This window comes from Lepisma saccharinum, chromosome 8 (genome assembly GCF_977018435.1).
Source record: "Lepisma saccharinum chromosome 8, izLepSacc3.1, whole genome shotgun sequence".
Taxonomy (NCBI): domain Eukaryota; kingdom Metazoa; phylum Arthropoda; class Insecta; order Zygentoma; family Lepismatidae; genus Lepisma; species Lepisma saccharinum.
The window spans coordinates 35,044,184-35,056,423 of NC_139236.1; the positions used below are offsets into that span (position 1 = coordinate 35,044,184).

At 36.8% G+C, this 12,240-nt stretch overlaps 1 protein-coding gene across 3 annotated transcripts in view; it reads left to right on the plus strand.

Moving 5' to 3' along the window:
- The window catches only part of Prps (phosphoribosyl pyrophosphate synthetase), a 96,318-nt gene that overhangs the window by 30,889 nt on the left and 53,189 nt on the right, over nucleotides 1-12,240 (plus strand). For 2 of the 3 annotated variants that reach the window (XM_083126472.1, XM_083126474.1), the window contains one exon: nucleotides 4,425-4,499. The exons of the other annotated variant lie outside the window; for it this stretch is intronic. In XM_083126472.1, the coding sequence (XP_082982598.1) occupies nucleotides 4,425-4,499 (75 nt within the window). The remainder of the gene's footprint in view (nucleotides 1-4,424; nucleotides 4,500-12,240) is intronic. 3 annotated transcript variants of the gene reach the window in all.

Genomic DNA, 12,240 nt, shown 5'->3' on the forward strand with positions numbered 1-12,240 from the left:
CACTAAGAAGGTTTAGAGACTATTAACTGAAGTAATAGAAGGTTGTACTTAAGGACAATCGAGCAATGTCATTCGAACTGAACCTTGGACAAAGATGCTGTGTTAAAAAAAAATGATTGCATGCAGGAAATGCTAGGAATGTGAAGATATTCCATATTTCACTGACTCAAACAGCTTAAATTTAACTGGAAAATACCTAAAGGAACAATTTGTTTCAAGCAAGTCCCCTTTATCTACATCCTTGTGTTTAATTAGAAATTCCATGTACCTGCAATAATGTGCCGGATGTTCCTTGTATGGGATGCTTGTTATCTTTATGAATTAGAAATTAGAACAATTTGTCAATGGGAGTCATAGTTGATCCTGATAGTTTATTGCTTAATATTGTCATCTTCTATGAAAGGTTCAGGGACTCTTTACACCTCTTTTTTGAATTTAAGGTAAGGGGATTTTTCATCTTAAGGGTGCAAAATAGCCATACGTACAACAGCACCCAAAATTGAGTTAATCTCTGAGATTCACAATTAATTTTGAAGAAGATAAATGTTCAGTGTTGCCCATATGTTAAAATGCCTGTAAGATAGTAGCATTGATTCTCAAATTATGTGTATTCGTTTGAATTGGCCAAAATGTATAGAAGTTTTCAAAGTAAAAGTTTTTCCCTATATCTCAATAGTTTATACACAAAATATCAGTCCTGATATTCTCACCATGATGGTAAGAAAAAAGGTTTGTTGTGCTCTTTAAATTGTGATTTTGTTATGTCTGATTTGCTGACTTATATAGTTTCCGTATCTTAAGAGTGCTCGGATATTTTTTTTTTATTCTCTACATAATTAATTTTTTTCCTCTTATACTGAGATTACAGACATTGTGTGTGTGTGTCATTTATTGCCAATGAAGTAAGCACCAGGAATGGGAGGACTTCCCTTCCCACAAAGTTATATATTTCTCTCGGAATTTCCTTTCTTTTATGGCAATCTGTGTTCATCATTGCAAGGGACTGATAGACTGGTACAGGAATACAGTAAACTGAAATTGAATATTTTTTTTGGGGGGGGGGGAATCCTGCTTGCTTCACCATGGGGAAAAAGCCGGTAGACATCCATGGGCTCATTGCCTCCAGTGGACCTATATTTTACTTACCAAAGATGAACAGTTGATCTTGTCAGTGACAATATCTAATATTATCAGGTTTGTCCTCAATTAACCCATTGGAATGGAACCAAATACCTGGTAATTTATAAGCTTTGTGGGTATGAACCTAATGCCTCCCAGATGGCATAACAGTAATGTTGTCGCCATGTAATCAAGGAATCCTGGTTTCAATACCTGGCGGAGGCACAATGTGGTTTCGATCCCACTTTAAACTGTAGGTTAACCTTTTTGTGCATAAGTGAATTTTGAAAGGAACTCAAACAAACAAGGATTAACATAAGCTGAAATCTTTTCCTTTAGTAAGGACAAGTTCCTAAGGCAACATAGTGGTTGTATTGGACTTGGAAATCCAAAAAGAAAAACATTAGATATGTTTCATAATTAATTACTGCATTGTGTTGCTAGGAAGCAAGTATCGTGTAGCTGCTACTTGGTGTGAGCTGTCAGTAAGAGATCCTTTGAGTGGATAACAGAAGTCCATAGAATGTCCAAATTGATTCTCCTTTCTTAGGCAGCAAAGTATATGGAGCTAATGTAAGAGTGCATGAAACATTTTGGTGAAGTCTTCTGTCTAGGTGAAACATCTTGTAATTCTGAAAAGGTTTTCTGAGAATATCACCCAGGTGATTTCCTGATAGACTTCTGAGATTTTGAGAACCCAACGTCATTCTCACACTTCAGGGATTCAAGTGCAGAGAGTGAGTTTTTATGTTTTTAATGTGACAGGAGTCTGGTGTACATGGCGGGCCAATCAGGTGTCATCTTTCAGACATCTGTCCTGCCAGTCGACTATTGCTAACCAGTTGTTTGAGCCCCATTTCCCTGTTGAGGGTTTTCTTTTTTCCCGTGGATGACTATTGCTTCTGAGAGATTGGATGACCTATTGACGATGTTGGTTGTTGTGAAGTCAATTCTATGGCCCTCCTGGATGGGATATTCTGCTAACCTTGATTCTTCAGGATCAAAATTCTTGATCTATTTCTTTGCAATGTTGTTCAATTGTCCTCCATGTTTGTCCAATGTAGGCTTTACCGCAGGAACATCTGATATGGTAAACCCTGGGTCATCTTTTGGATTTCGAAGTCTACTTCTGACTTTTGGTGGCAGTGTGGATAGTCTTGATATTGTGTGTTGAAAGAAATCATCTGATGACTGCAGAGAGGTTTCCAATGTATTGAATGATGCTATCTTCTTCTCCTCTTGGTTGTCTGAGGTGTCCGGATTTGTTTGGATACATTGATTGTATCCATTCTGTCTGAAAGCTGTGCGTAGGTGACTTAATTTCATCTTGAAGGTGCTCTGTGTTGCTGATGGAGATAGCACGATGAAACAATGTAGAAAGTACAGTTTATTGCTGCGCTGGATGGTGAGGAATGGCATTTAGATATGGATGTGTGTGAGTGAATTTCCTGTATAAATCCTGTCCAGTTTGCGTATGTTGAGGATGTCCAGGAACGGAAGGGTGTTGTTAGTCTTTGTCTCCTTGTTAGCAATAGTGGATTGGGAGTGTGGACGTCGGGGAACCAGCTGATTTGCCTGCCACTTACACTGGACTCCTCCCACACTAAATGCAAAGAGACTTGCCTTGATAATCTCTGCACTTCAATTCCTGAAGATGAGAGTGACGTTAGCTCTCGAAAACTTGGAAGTCTCTCTGGATATCACGTGGTTGATGTCCTGAGAAAATCTTTTCATCATTTGCCGCCAGGTAAGCATCAATAATTATTTCGTTATGTAATTCTGTCTTCAGTGCAGTTTTGTACAAGTTACTCTTGATAACTCGGAGTAAGAGCTTTTCATTACGACAGGGAGTCTGTAATGGAAAGCCAACATTCAAACTGTGGTTATTATGTTGAAAATTACAAACAAACTTAAATTAAGATCTGGACTGATATTTCTGTCTTAAGGTGCATTTGCTTATCCAATTCCCAGCTGACTGTACAAAATCTCTTTTGAAGCTGCTAAGCTATCTTAGGACTGTTCTGATTGTTGTATTGGCAGCAACACTAGACTGAAATAGCTGTTTATCAACAGTCAACACCCGATTGGCTCTGCAAAGAGTTAAATTTCTTAATTGATGTGCTCTGTTCACTCATTTTGTTCCTACGGCGATACCATTAAATTCAACTTGAATGCAAGAAAATTCTTAAGAGGCTATATTGAAGTGTGAGAACCTTCATGGCAAACTAACAGCATCATTGCAATCTTGAGTTGTGATTCTGAACTGTCTTGCTCTGAGGTAACTGAAAATCTGAACCTTGTTCACTGTATTTCAAGTCTTGAAGTATTTATGGTAGTGTGAATAAGTCCTTTTATACACTGTCTTTCAGAAAATCTTGTGTCCTGAAGGTAGTTGGAGTGTAAGCCCATGAATAATCTGTTTTTCTTTTAGTTCTACACGATTACAGTGAATTACATGTTGGGCTTGATGGCATAACCATTGAAGTAATTTGTTGAACAGCACATGTCCCTGTGCTGGGAATCAACACAAAATAGTTCAGTAGTTTTAGAATGCTTCAGGCTTGTTTCTAGTTTTTTTCATCATTTGAATTCACACACAACCTTTTTTCTCTGTAATTGAGAACAGTGAACCAACCTCTTTGCATGATGTTGGTTAATACTGCCAGTTTTAATTAATGGGTAGCAGAGCTTGATTCCTGGTGGAGTCACGGGATTGTTTGGATCCCACTCGAAACAGATTTGCATATGTGAGCATAAAGTGGACTTAAAATAAACTATTTGAGAATATTATATATCCATCTCATGTAGTTATTAGTACCTTACTTCTTGCAGTAAAGAAGTTTGCGATATTATTACCAACTTATTCCCGTATGACCTCGAAGTTTAACTCTCGTGTCTAGAATAAACTGTGCTTCATTAATTTTGTGTATTAACACAAATGGCCTTCCATGATGAATATTCTTTGTTCTGAATATTCCTAAAGCAAGAGTGGATAACAATTAAATGGATTATATTACCCTGCCATTACTTGAAATTCTACAGTCATTTGTATTTAATCACAATTTAGTGCTGCATTGTCACTGCAAAAGTTTAACAAAGCTTACTAATGATTTTCTGCTTAATTGCCTTCAGTGCTTATGGCATGTAGCATTACTTGATTAGCTTCTCAAAATTGGTAGTTCAGGGTCTTAAAAGAATAGAAACCCTGTTTACCTTGATGGATCACTGACAAAAGTTCATTGTGATTGGAAGATTGGAAGCGAGTATAACACTGGAGAGTTTTCTGATAATCTTTCTTCCCACAGGCATCTGGTGAAGGCGGTGCTTTGAAAAATTGGCCTGTGGTTCAAGAAGTGAAATCAAATGAGTGGAAATTCCGGGTAACATATTACGTCTTTATTATGGTCAAGGATCAGCTTTTGGGTTTTTGTTTTGTAACCTTGGGTGTGCTTGGTCGATTTTTTATGCTACGGTATGAGGTTGTTTGTGTTCTGGATTCATGAAATGTCCTTCATGTTACAAAGACTTGCATCAGTTGAGGCAGGGAAGTGTGTGTATATATATATATATATATATTTCACATATATAATATGTGAAAATTTCAGCAAGTGTGACAATTCAGATCTGATTCTGCATTATAACGATATGTTGTACCATATACCCATGAGTATTCAGTGACTTTATGGCTTTGCAAGTAATGTGTTTACAAACAACAGATTGTTTTTGCCAAAGTATCTTGCTTTCCATCACATGACATCATTTGTTATTTGCAAGTGATCAAACTGCACTACTTATTTTTTCATATTTTTTGCATCAACAACAAATCTGCAAAACAATAATACTTGAGATCGAAATTATAGTCTGATGTAACGGACATAACAATTATACAGGGTGTCCAAAAAGACACACAACCTAAACTTTGAATGCACGGAATTCTTGTAAAATGAGCGATAGAGACATCAATCTTACAATGGGTATTAATTTTGTCTATGTGGATATTTTTGAAACATTGAAGAAGAATGTCATGCTCTACATGAACATTCAGTAGCGGTAAAAGTACTAAGGTGTATGAAAGTTTTTGAACGAAGGAATAACAAACACTAATAAATGACAGCTGTGGAGTTGCTTGCCTGCTTAATTTTCGATTTGTATCGATGGTCTCTGTGGGTCACTATCAAATTGATAAAACAAAGATAAATTTTATACATTACAGATGATTCATGGGATTAATTATAACATATTTTTTTAAAGTATGGATTTTTTTAGTTACGAGGTGTAGGAGCAACATTGATCATGTCAGAAAAAAGTACCAGGTGTTCCCAACATCTCACTATTTTATTCAATCAATACCCAATTGAAATAAAAGATTTTAAATTTATTGTACAAAAATTTACCTAAATTTCAACTATTTTATTTTATCTGGTATTGATTGATTGGCATAGCGAGCTGTTGGACACACCTGACACTGTCTTCTGACATGACCAACTTTGCTGGTACATCTCATAATTTAAAAAGAGAAAAAAAGTAAACTTACTTGTTTTTAAGAATGTCTAACCCCATAAATCGTCTGTAATACACAAAAGGTGCAAGAATTTTTCGCTCTTTTGTCACTTCAATAATTACTCTGAGACTATCAGTATACATTGACTCCAGAGCTGTCTGTCATTCGTTTGTTTTTACTTCGTATGTAAAATTTTTTACACATTAGTTCAAGTAGAGCATGATTTTTTTCTTTAATGTTTCATAAATATCTAAATATCCACACAGACATAGTTAATATTCAGTATGTTTCGTGTCTTTCTCTTTCTGTGCAAATTTTACATATGTTCAAAGTCTTTGTTGCATGACTTTTTGAACACCCTGTATAATGTTGTAAATTAGGAATGGGACAGATTAATTGGTTGACTTTATTTATCTGTGACAAAGCCTGTTGCTCTCACCTAGTTACATACATGAATTAAGAAAATGAATGAACCATTTATCTCTGTTGTGAGAACATTTGGAAATCGATATTGGTTTAGTAATACATCGTTTGTGTGAGCAGAACTTTAATATCAGTTCTTCGGAATACTAAATTGCCATTATGTGATGGAATTGGCTATACTACAGAAAATTTTGTTCAAGTTCACCTATAGATAACCATTTTTTTTCTTCATCAACTTGATGAAATTCAGTTCAATTCCAGTTCATATATCAAATTGCTAGAAACTACTTGGAGGTTTACAGCAACAGTTTAATTTATTGCAACACTTTTCAGAACCTTGTTTATTCTGCCTTTGTGGCTTTAGTGTTTGTAATGTAATAATGCCAAAGCAAACCAGATGGTTTGAAATTATGCTCTCAGCTTGTAAAATTTTCTAGCAGAGCTACCACTCCTGATGCGGAGATGCAAATATTTTTTTTTTTTTTTTTTAAATGGTTGCATTATTAAATTTGTTCATTCATTCGATGCTTAGAAAACAATTTGCATTGTTAACTTGCAAGTTATGACTGATGAAAAATATTACTGTTTGCTTCAGTTGTGGCAAGTCATGGTTCCGCTGTTAAGTGCTTGAGTGCAAGGTAGAAAATGACAAGTGGGTGGTGCAATTTTTAATATATTATGAACTGCATTTTGCTTTTTAAACATGTGAATTTTGCTGCTGACTAATCTTTATTATAAAATAGGCAGGTATATGGTTATTCCCTCATGTGGCTTAATAATTAACATAAATATAACCTAAGTGTGGTAGGGTGATGTTTGAAATCACATTCAGTTCTGAAAGAGGAAGATGCATTTAAAGTTGAATGCTTTTTAATGATTTAAACTTTAATAAGTACAGGGCTATTGTAAATGATCTTCCCGATTTCAAAGTTTAATAACGTTTATTTATTCACAATGACATTGAACTTATGTTAAATGAAAGAAAAACTCAAAAAGTTTTTGTTACATACATGTGTGTTATGTTCCACGTCAAAGATGCTCAATATGAGTGCCTTTTGTATTTCGGCACACATCAATCCGATAGTCACATTCTTCCCACACACTTCGCAACATCTCAGAGTCAATGGACGCAACTGCTTCTTGGATGCGTACTCGAAGTTCAGGTAAGTTGTTAGGTAAGGGTGGCTCATACACTTGGTTTTTAACATAACCCCACAAAAAAAAGTTGCAGGGGGTGATATCTTGCGAACGGGGTGTGGGGGGAAGCAGAACCTGATCCTCACGACTAGCTCGTCCTATCCATTGATTTGGTAACCTTCTGTTGAGTTCCCTCCTGACATCCCGGTGTCAATGTGGGGGTTTCCCGTCCTGCTGGAAAATAAAATTTTCTGTCGTCCTTGAACAACATAGGGTCATACTCCTTGTTACAGGTAACTGCACAAAACACGTTCACCTGAGGGGAATCACGGACATGTTTTTCGTAAACATGGTGATATTCCAAAGCTTTTGCTCACATTTTGTTTGTTATTTTCCCCGAACAGTGGAAGGTAGCTTCATCACTGAAGACAACAGACTCAATGAAACCATCTCTTCCCATAAGGTTTTGCATAGCAACGCAGAACTCAAGTCTCTTATCCTTGTCTGTAGGTTTAAGGGCCTGCAACAATTTGTCGGTAAGATTGAAATTTCAAACGTTTCCGCAGAATCTTCCACACTGTTGTCTGCTTCAAGTTCAATTCTCTGCTTGCACGAACCGTTGATTTTTTGGGACTTCTGACGAAAGTCGCATGCACACGCTCAACTGTTTCATCACTAACTCCTGGCCTGCCTGTTGATTTCCTCTTGCAGATACACCCACTTTCTTTAGTCTGTACCACTTCCGAATTGAGTGCCCGCTTGGTGGATCTAACCTGGACTTTGTCCTAAAACTTCATTGGACACAAATAACTGACTGTTGTACATGAAATTCCAGGACACAAAATGCTCTCCTGTCTTAGTTTCCAGCCATCTTGTTTTACTGTTGCCCTAGCGGCGGAATGAGTAACTAAACATCAGCTTTGCCAGACACTAAAATTTTTTGAGATTTTCTTTAATATAACATAAGTTGCATGTCATTGTAAATAAATAAACGTGAGTTATTAAACTTTGATATCGGGAAGATCATTTACAATAGCCCTGTACAATATTGATCTCGTGACTGGTCTTAACATCAACAGTATCACTTTTTACACACCATCCAATGGTGCTTCTTGCAATATTTGCGAAGATTTCCATATCATTAATGAAAGGAATAATAAAGAAATCATGTTGGCAGTTTTCTGACCTTAACACTTAACGGGCTTCATTTGATTTATTAATATGGTAGCAAAGCGGGGCGTTCGACACATTTCATCATGATCTAATTCACGAAGTGGGCTAAGCCCCGATGTACAGTATTTTGAATCAGATTCCCTGAAATTGTGAATCCACTCAAAATACATTTTTGGACATTCTACAGTCTAGATTGACAGGCACAATGGTGATTTGGTAGGTCCTTTTGCTTTTGTGGCTAACGTTTGTCATCTTGTAATGAAGAGGTACCGCGTTTGATTTTCAGTGCAGTCCTATTGCAGAGCAGATTACACTTGAAACTACATAACATAACTATTTGAGCATAAAGTGGATTTAATTTGTGCAAGTCCTGTTAATTAACAAGTAACCTGGATTTATAAAGGGATTGTAATTTTGAAGAAGTTGTTAAGTGTGCTCTTTTTAGTTGTATTATACAGGCTCTTTTGCTCATATTTCACTTGATTTTGCCCTTGCAAAGTTATACCTTTGTATTGTGATATGAATTCCAAGTAATGTAGGAGTCCTAGATATTTATTATCTCCCCTCATTATTATGTTAAAATTAAAGGTGAAATATATATAAGATAAGTAAACTAACAAAACAAAGAAGCAGATTTAAACTGTGTTTGTCTCCAAGTGCCACAAACACTTATTCGCATGTATTGTTCTGTGGAGCATGTTCTTCAATTCTATATCAAATGACAAGAAAATGCAGGAAAAGATTTTTCTTCATACAGGTCAGTGAAATGATAGGTTTGCATGTTGAGCATGTATTGTCTGTTCTGTGCATGGTGGGTCTTCAGATGAAGATGGAATATCAACTGAAAAGTGCCTTTTTTTTATTCTGCAAGAGTTTTGTCTGTGGTTAACTATACAACAAAATCACATCTTGTACAACAGTAACCCCAATATCTGGGTCTAATATGAGCATTAGTTCAAACGATTCTACATTTGATGAATTCTACAGAAAATATTAGTAAGAACATATGGTAAGAATTTTTTCTGACTTTAGCTGAGAGTCAAGTAGAAAGACAAATGGACGTTCACATGGTATACACGAAGAGCTGTTTTCTGCAGCAGGATTTTCTCCTAAACTGACCAATTTGATAGTTGAAAATTTAAGACATTCAGTGTCATTAGTGTAAAAAATGAAAGCTTGGTAATTAGCTGTTCTGAAGTCTGAAAGTTATTTGTGGTACACATGCATTCACACTTTGTGTATGGTGACTTGATACTTGTTTTTATCCTTGAGGTAGAATTAATATGGAGTTTAAATCAGTGTGAATTTGCTGGGAACACTACCCCCTGTTAGTCACTGAATAAGCTCAAGTATCTGGCAACCCAATGGGAGAATTGGAAAATAGATCTCTTGGCTGTTATGCTTTATGAACTATTTTGCAATTTTTGAAAAGGAGTAACGTGCCCCTCTCGTAATTAAGAAAAGTTTCTGTTGTGTGTGTAATGCAGGGTGGCGACAGACCTGGAAAACCGGGAAAAGTCAGGGAATTTGAGGTGTCAAAAAAAGTCAGGGAATTTCGTCTTCATTGACTTTTTTAATTTTTTTTTATTTATTTAAAGATATCGTTATGGAACCCTGCTCGGGAACATGAAATCTCGTTTGTAAGTTTCGGCCTCAACTTTTAGGCCCCTTTTATGCGCAACACAACCACGGCGCCAGAAACCAGTGATGGCAAGAGGAGAGAGAGAGAGAGAGATAGAGAGAAATTTCTCTCGCCCTGGCTTCTCGGCGGGAATTTTAAATTCGAACACTCTTTGGAGGAAAATTGTTATAACTCGGGCACTATGGGAGCAATCTACTTCGGATAACTTTTGTTTTTCAGCTAAAACATCAGCGCATGCAACCGTGTACAATTCAGAACGCCGAACCGAGGAAGGGGGTTTGGGGGGCGCGACACCCGAATTTCAATGGAAATAAACATAATCTGGAGTTTCCCCCTTCTTCTCCCACTATTTTGGAGAGAAGCCGCAAACTTTAGTATTCTTTTCAAAGAATGGATATTTCTCAAGAGAATGAAACATGTTTCATGTTCCTGGGTGCCATACAAGTTGAATAATGAACCAAAATGTGAAACTCTGTTCGGAAATGTGGCATGGATATGTTGCGGAGAGGGGGGGGGGTGTTTGGTCATCAATATGAATTTCCCAGACTTGCTCCAGGCTTGTGTCAGAGTTTCCACCCAAACATAAGAGTATGAAGGTCCAAAAAGCACATACATTTCGTAATCAGCACCATGATACAATATGGTATCATGGGGCGAGTACGGCCTTAGTCTGATGATACCATATGGTATCATTGGGAGAGTAAAGGTTAAGCCTCTAAATATTACGTGGAAAATGCATTGAATTATCATTTTTTCTTGTCCGTATGGGAGTAGTAAGGGGACTTGTCAACAGATGGAGGGGATAAGAGCGGGTGGTGCCGTCCGATAGTTGTCGGACGTCGTAGTAAGGCATTTTGTTGGGCAAACTAAAGGAACATGGAAACAAATAGGTTCCATTGATATATACGATTTTTGTCGAATATCGCCACCCGACAAAGTACCTCACTACAACATGCGACAGAAATTGCATGGACTGCAACATCTAACAAAAATCGAATGCATAAACAAGAAGAGCTTTAGACTGCAAATATGCTGCTGGAATTTTATTACTCTTCTGGCTCACTTCATTATTTAATGTAGCAGGGCTTATGAAGGTTTTCTTTCATCATCCTGACGTATTACTGGTTTCGCACAAGTTAACATACGTTTACAATGACATTGTACTATTCTTAGATATCAAGAAGAATCCAACCAAACGGGATATATATTGAATACTATCACGAAAAAGTAAAAGATAAATCTGCATTGGTGAACGTTATAAAAATTGGCAAGTGCATGCTCCCAACCTCAAATTTACTGCAACACTAGTATTGCAATGAAATTAACGCCACTCTCTGTCCTGTCTGTTTAAACTCATGAGAGATGGTCATTAATCTCTCACTGAGCAAGGTTAATGTCCAATATTATGAAATAAAATACTAATAATAAATACATAGATATATTAATATCATGTTTACTCAAATCATTCGATCATAAAAGCAAATCAGTTTCTTCAAGAATTGACTTTTCTCTGCCAGCGCTGCTGTTGATTTATTTTTAGGATGTCTGGTGCAGTGATGTCTGGACACATTTTTCACCCGTTCAAATATCGAAATAATGCGAATTTGGCATAAAATGGGAATTGTTGGCGTTTTTAGCGATTTTTTTTTTAAAGAAATGTCCTAAAACAACGAAAAATTCCATGAAATCCAACATTCTTGTCTTTTGTAGGCATGTTTGTGTACATAGAACATGCAAGTTTTCCAACATTTTACTCAAGAGTAAACTATAGAGTTACACGTACATGGAATAATTCTGACAGCCACATTAAATCATGTATTTCCCACGATTTTTTCGATCCCCTGTGGGGGAGAACCGGGATGTTTTCCACCTATCAAACTGCTCCGGCGCCCACCCAGCATCATATGAAGCTGGTACCTTGAGGAAACTTTGAGGGATCAAGGTAGCCAGGAGCATGGTGCTCATCACATCACCCCTTCCTTCAGCCATGATCAAGAAAGTGTGGGGCCCTAACTCCACACCCCTACTATACACCTTCATGGAAAAGTGCAGGGGAGCGCTTTACTTTTACTTCCTCAAAAATCTGTTCCAACATATCAAACTGTCACGAAAATACGTAGACCATGTGACCTACAATTTAAAATAATAGTTTAAAAGCACAATGAAGTATTACGTTTCAGTATATGTGGCAGATACATGTTCTAAATCAAAAACGCGAATTTTGGGAAAAGTAACACTAACAAGT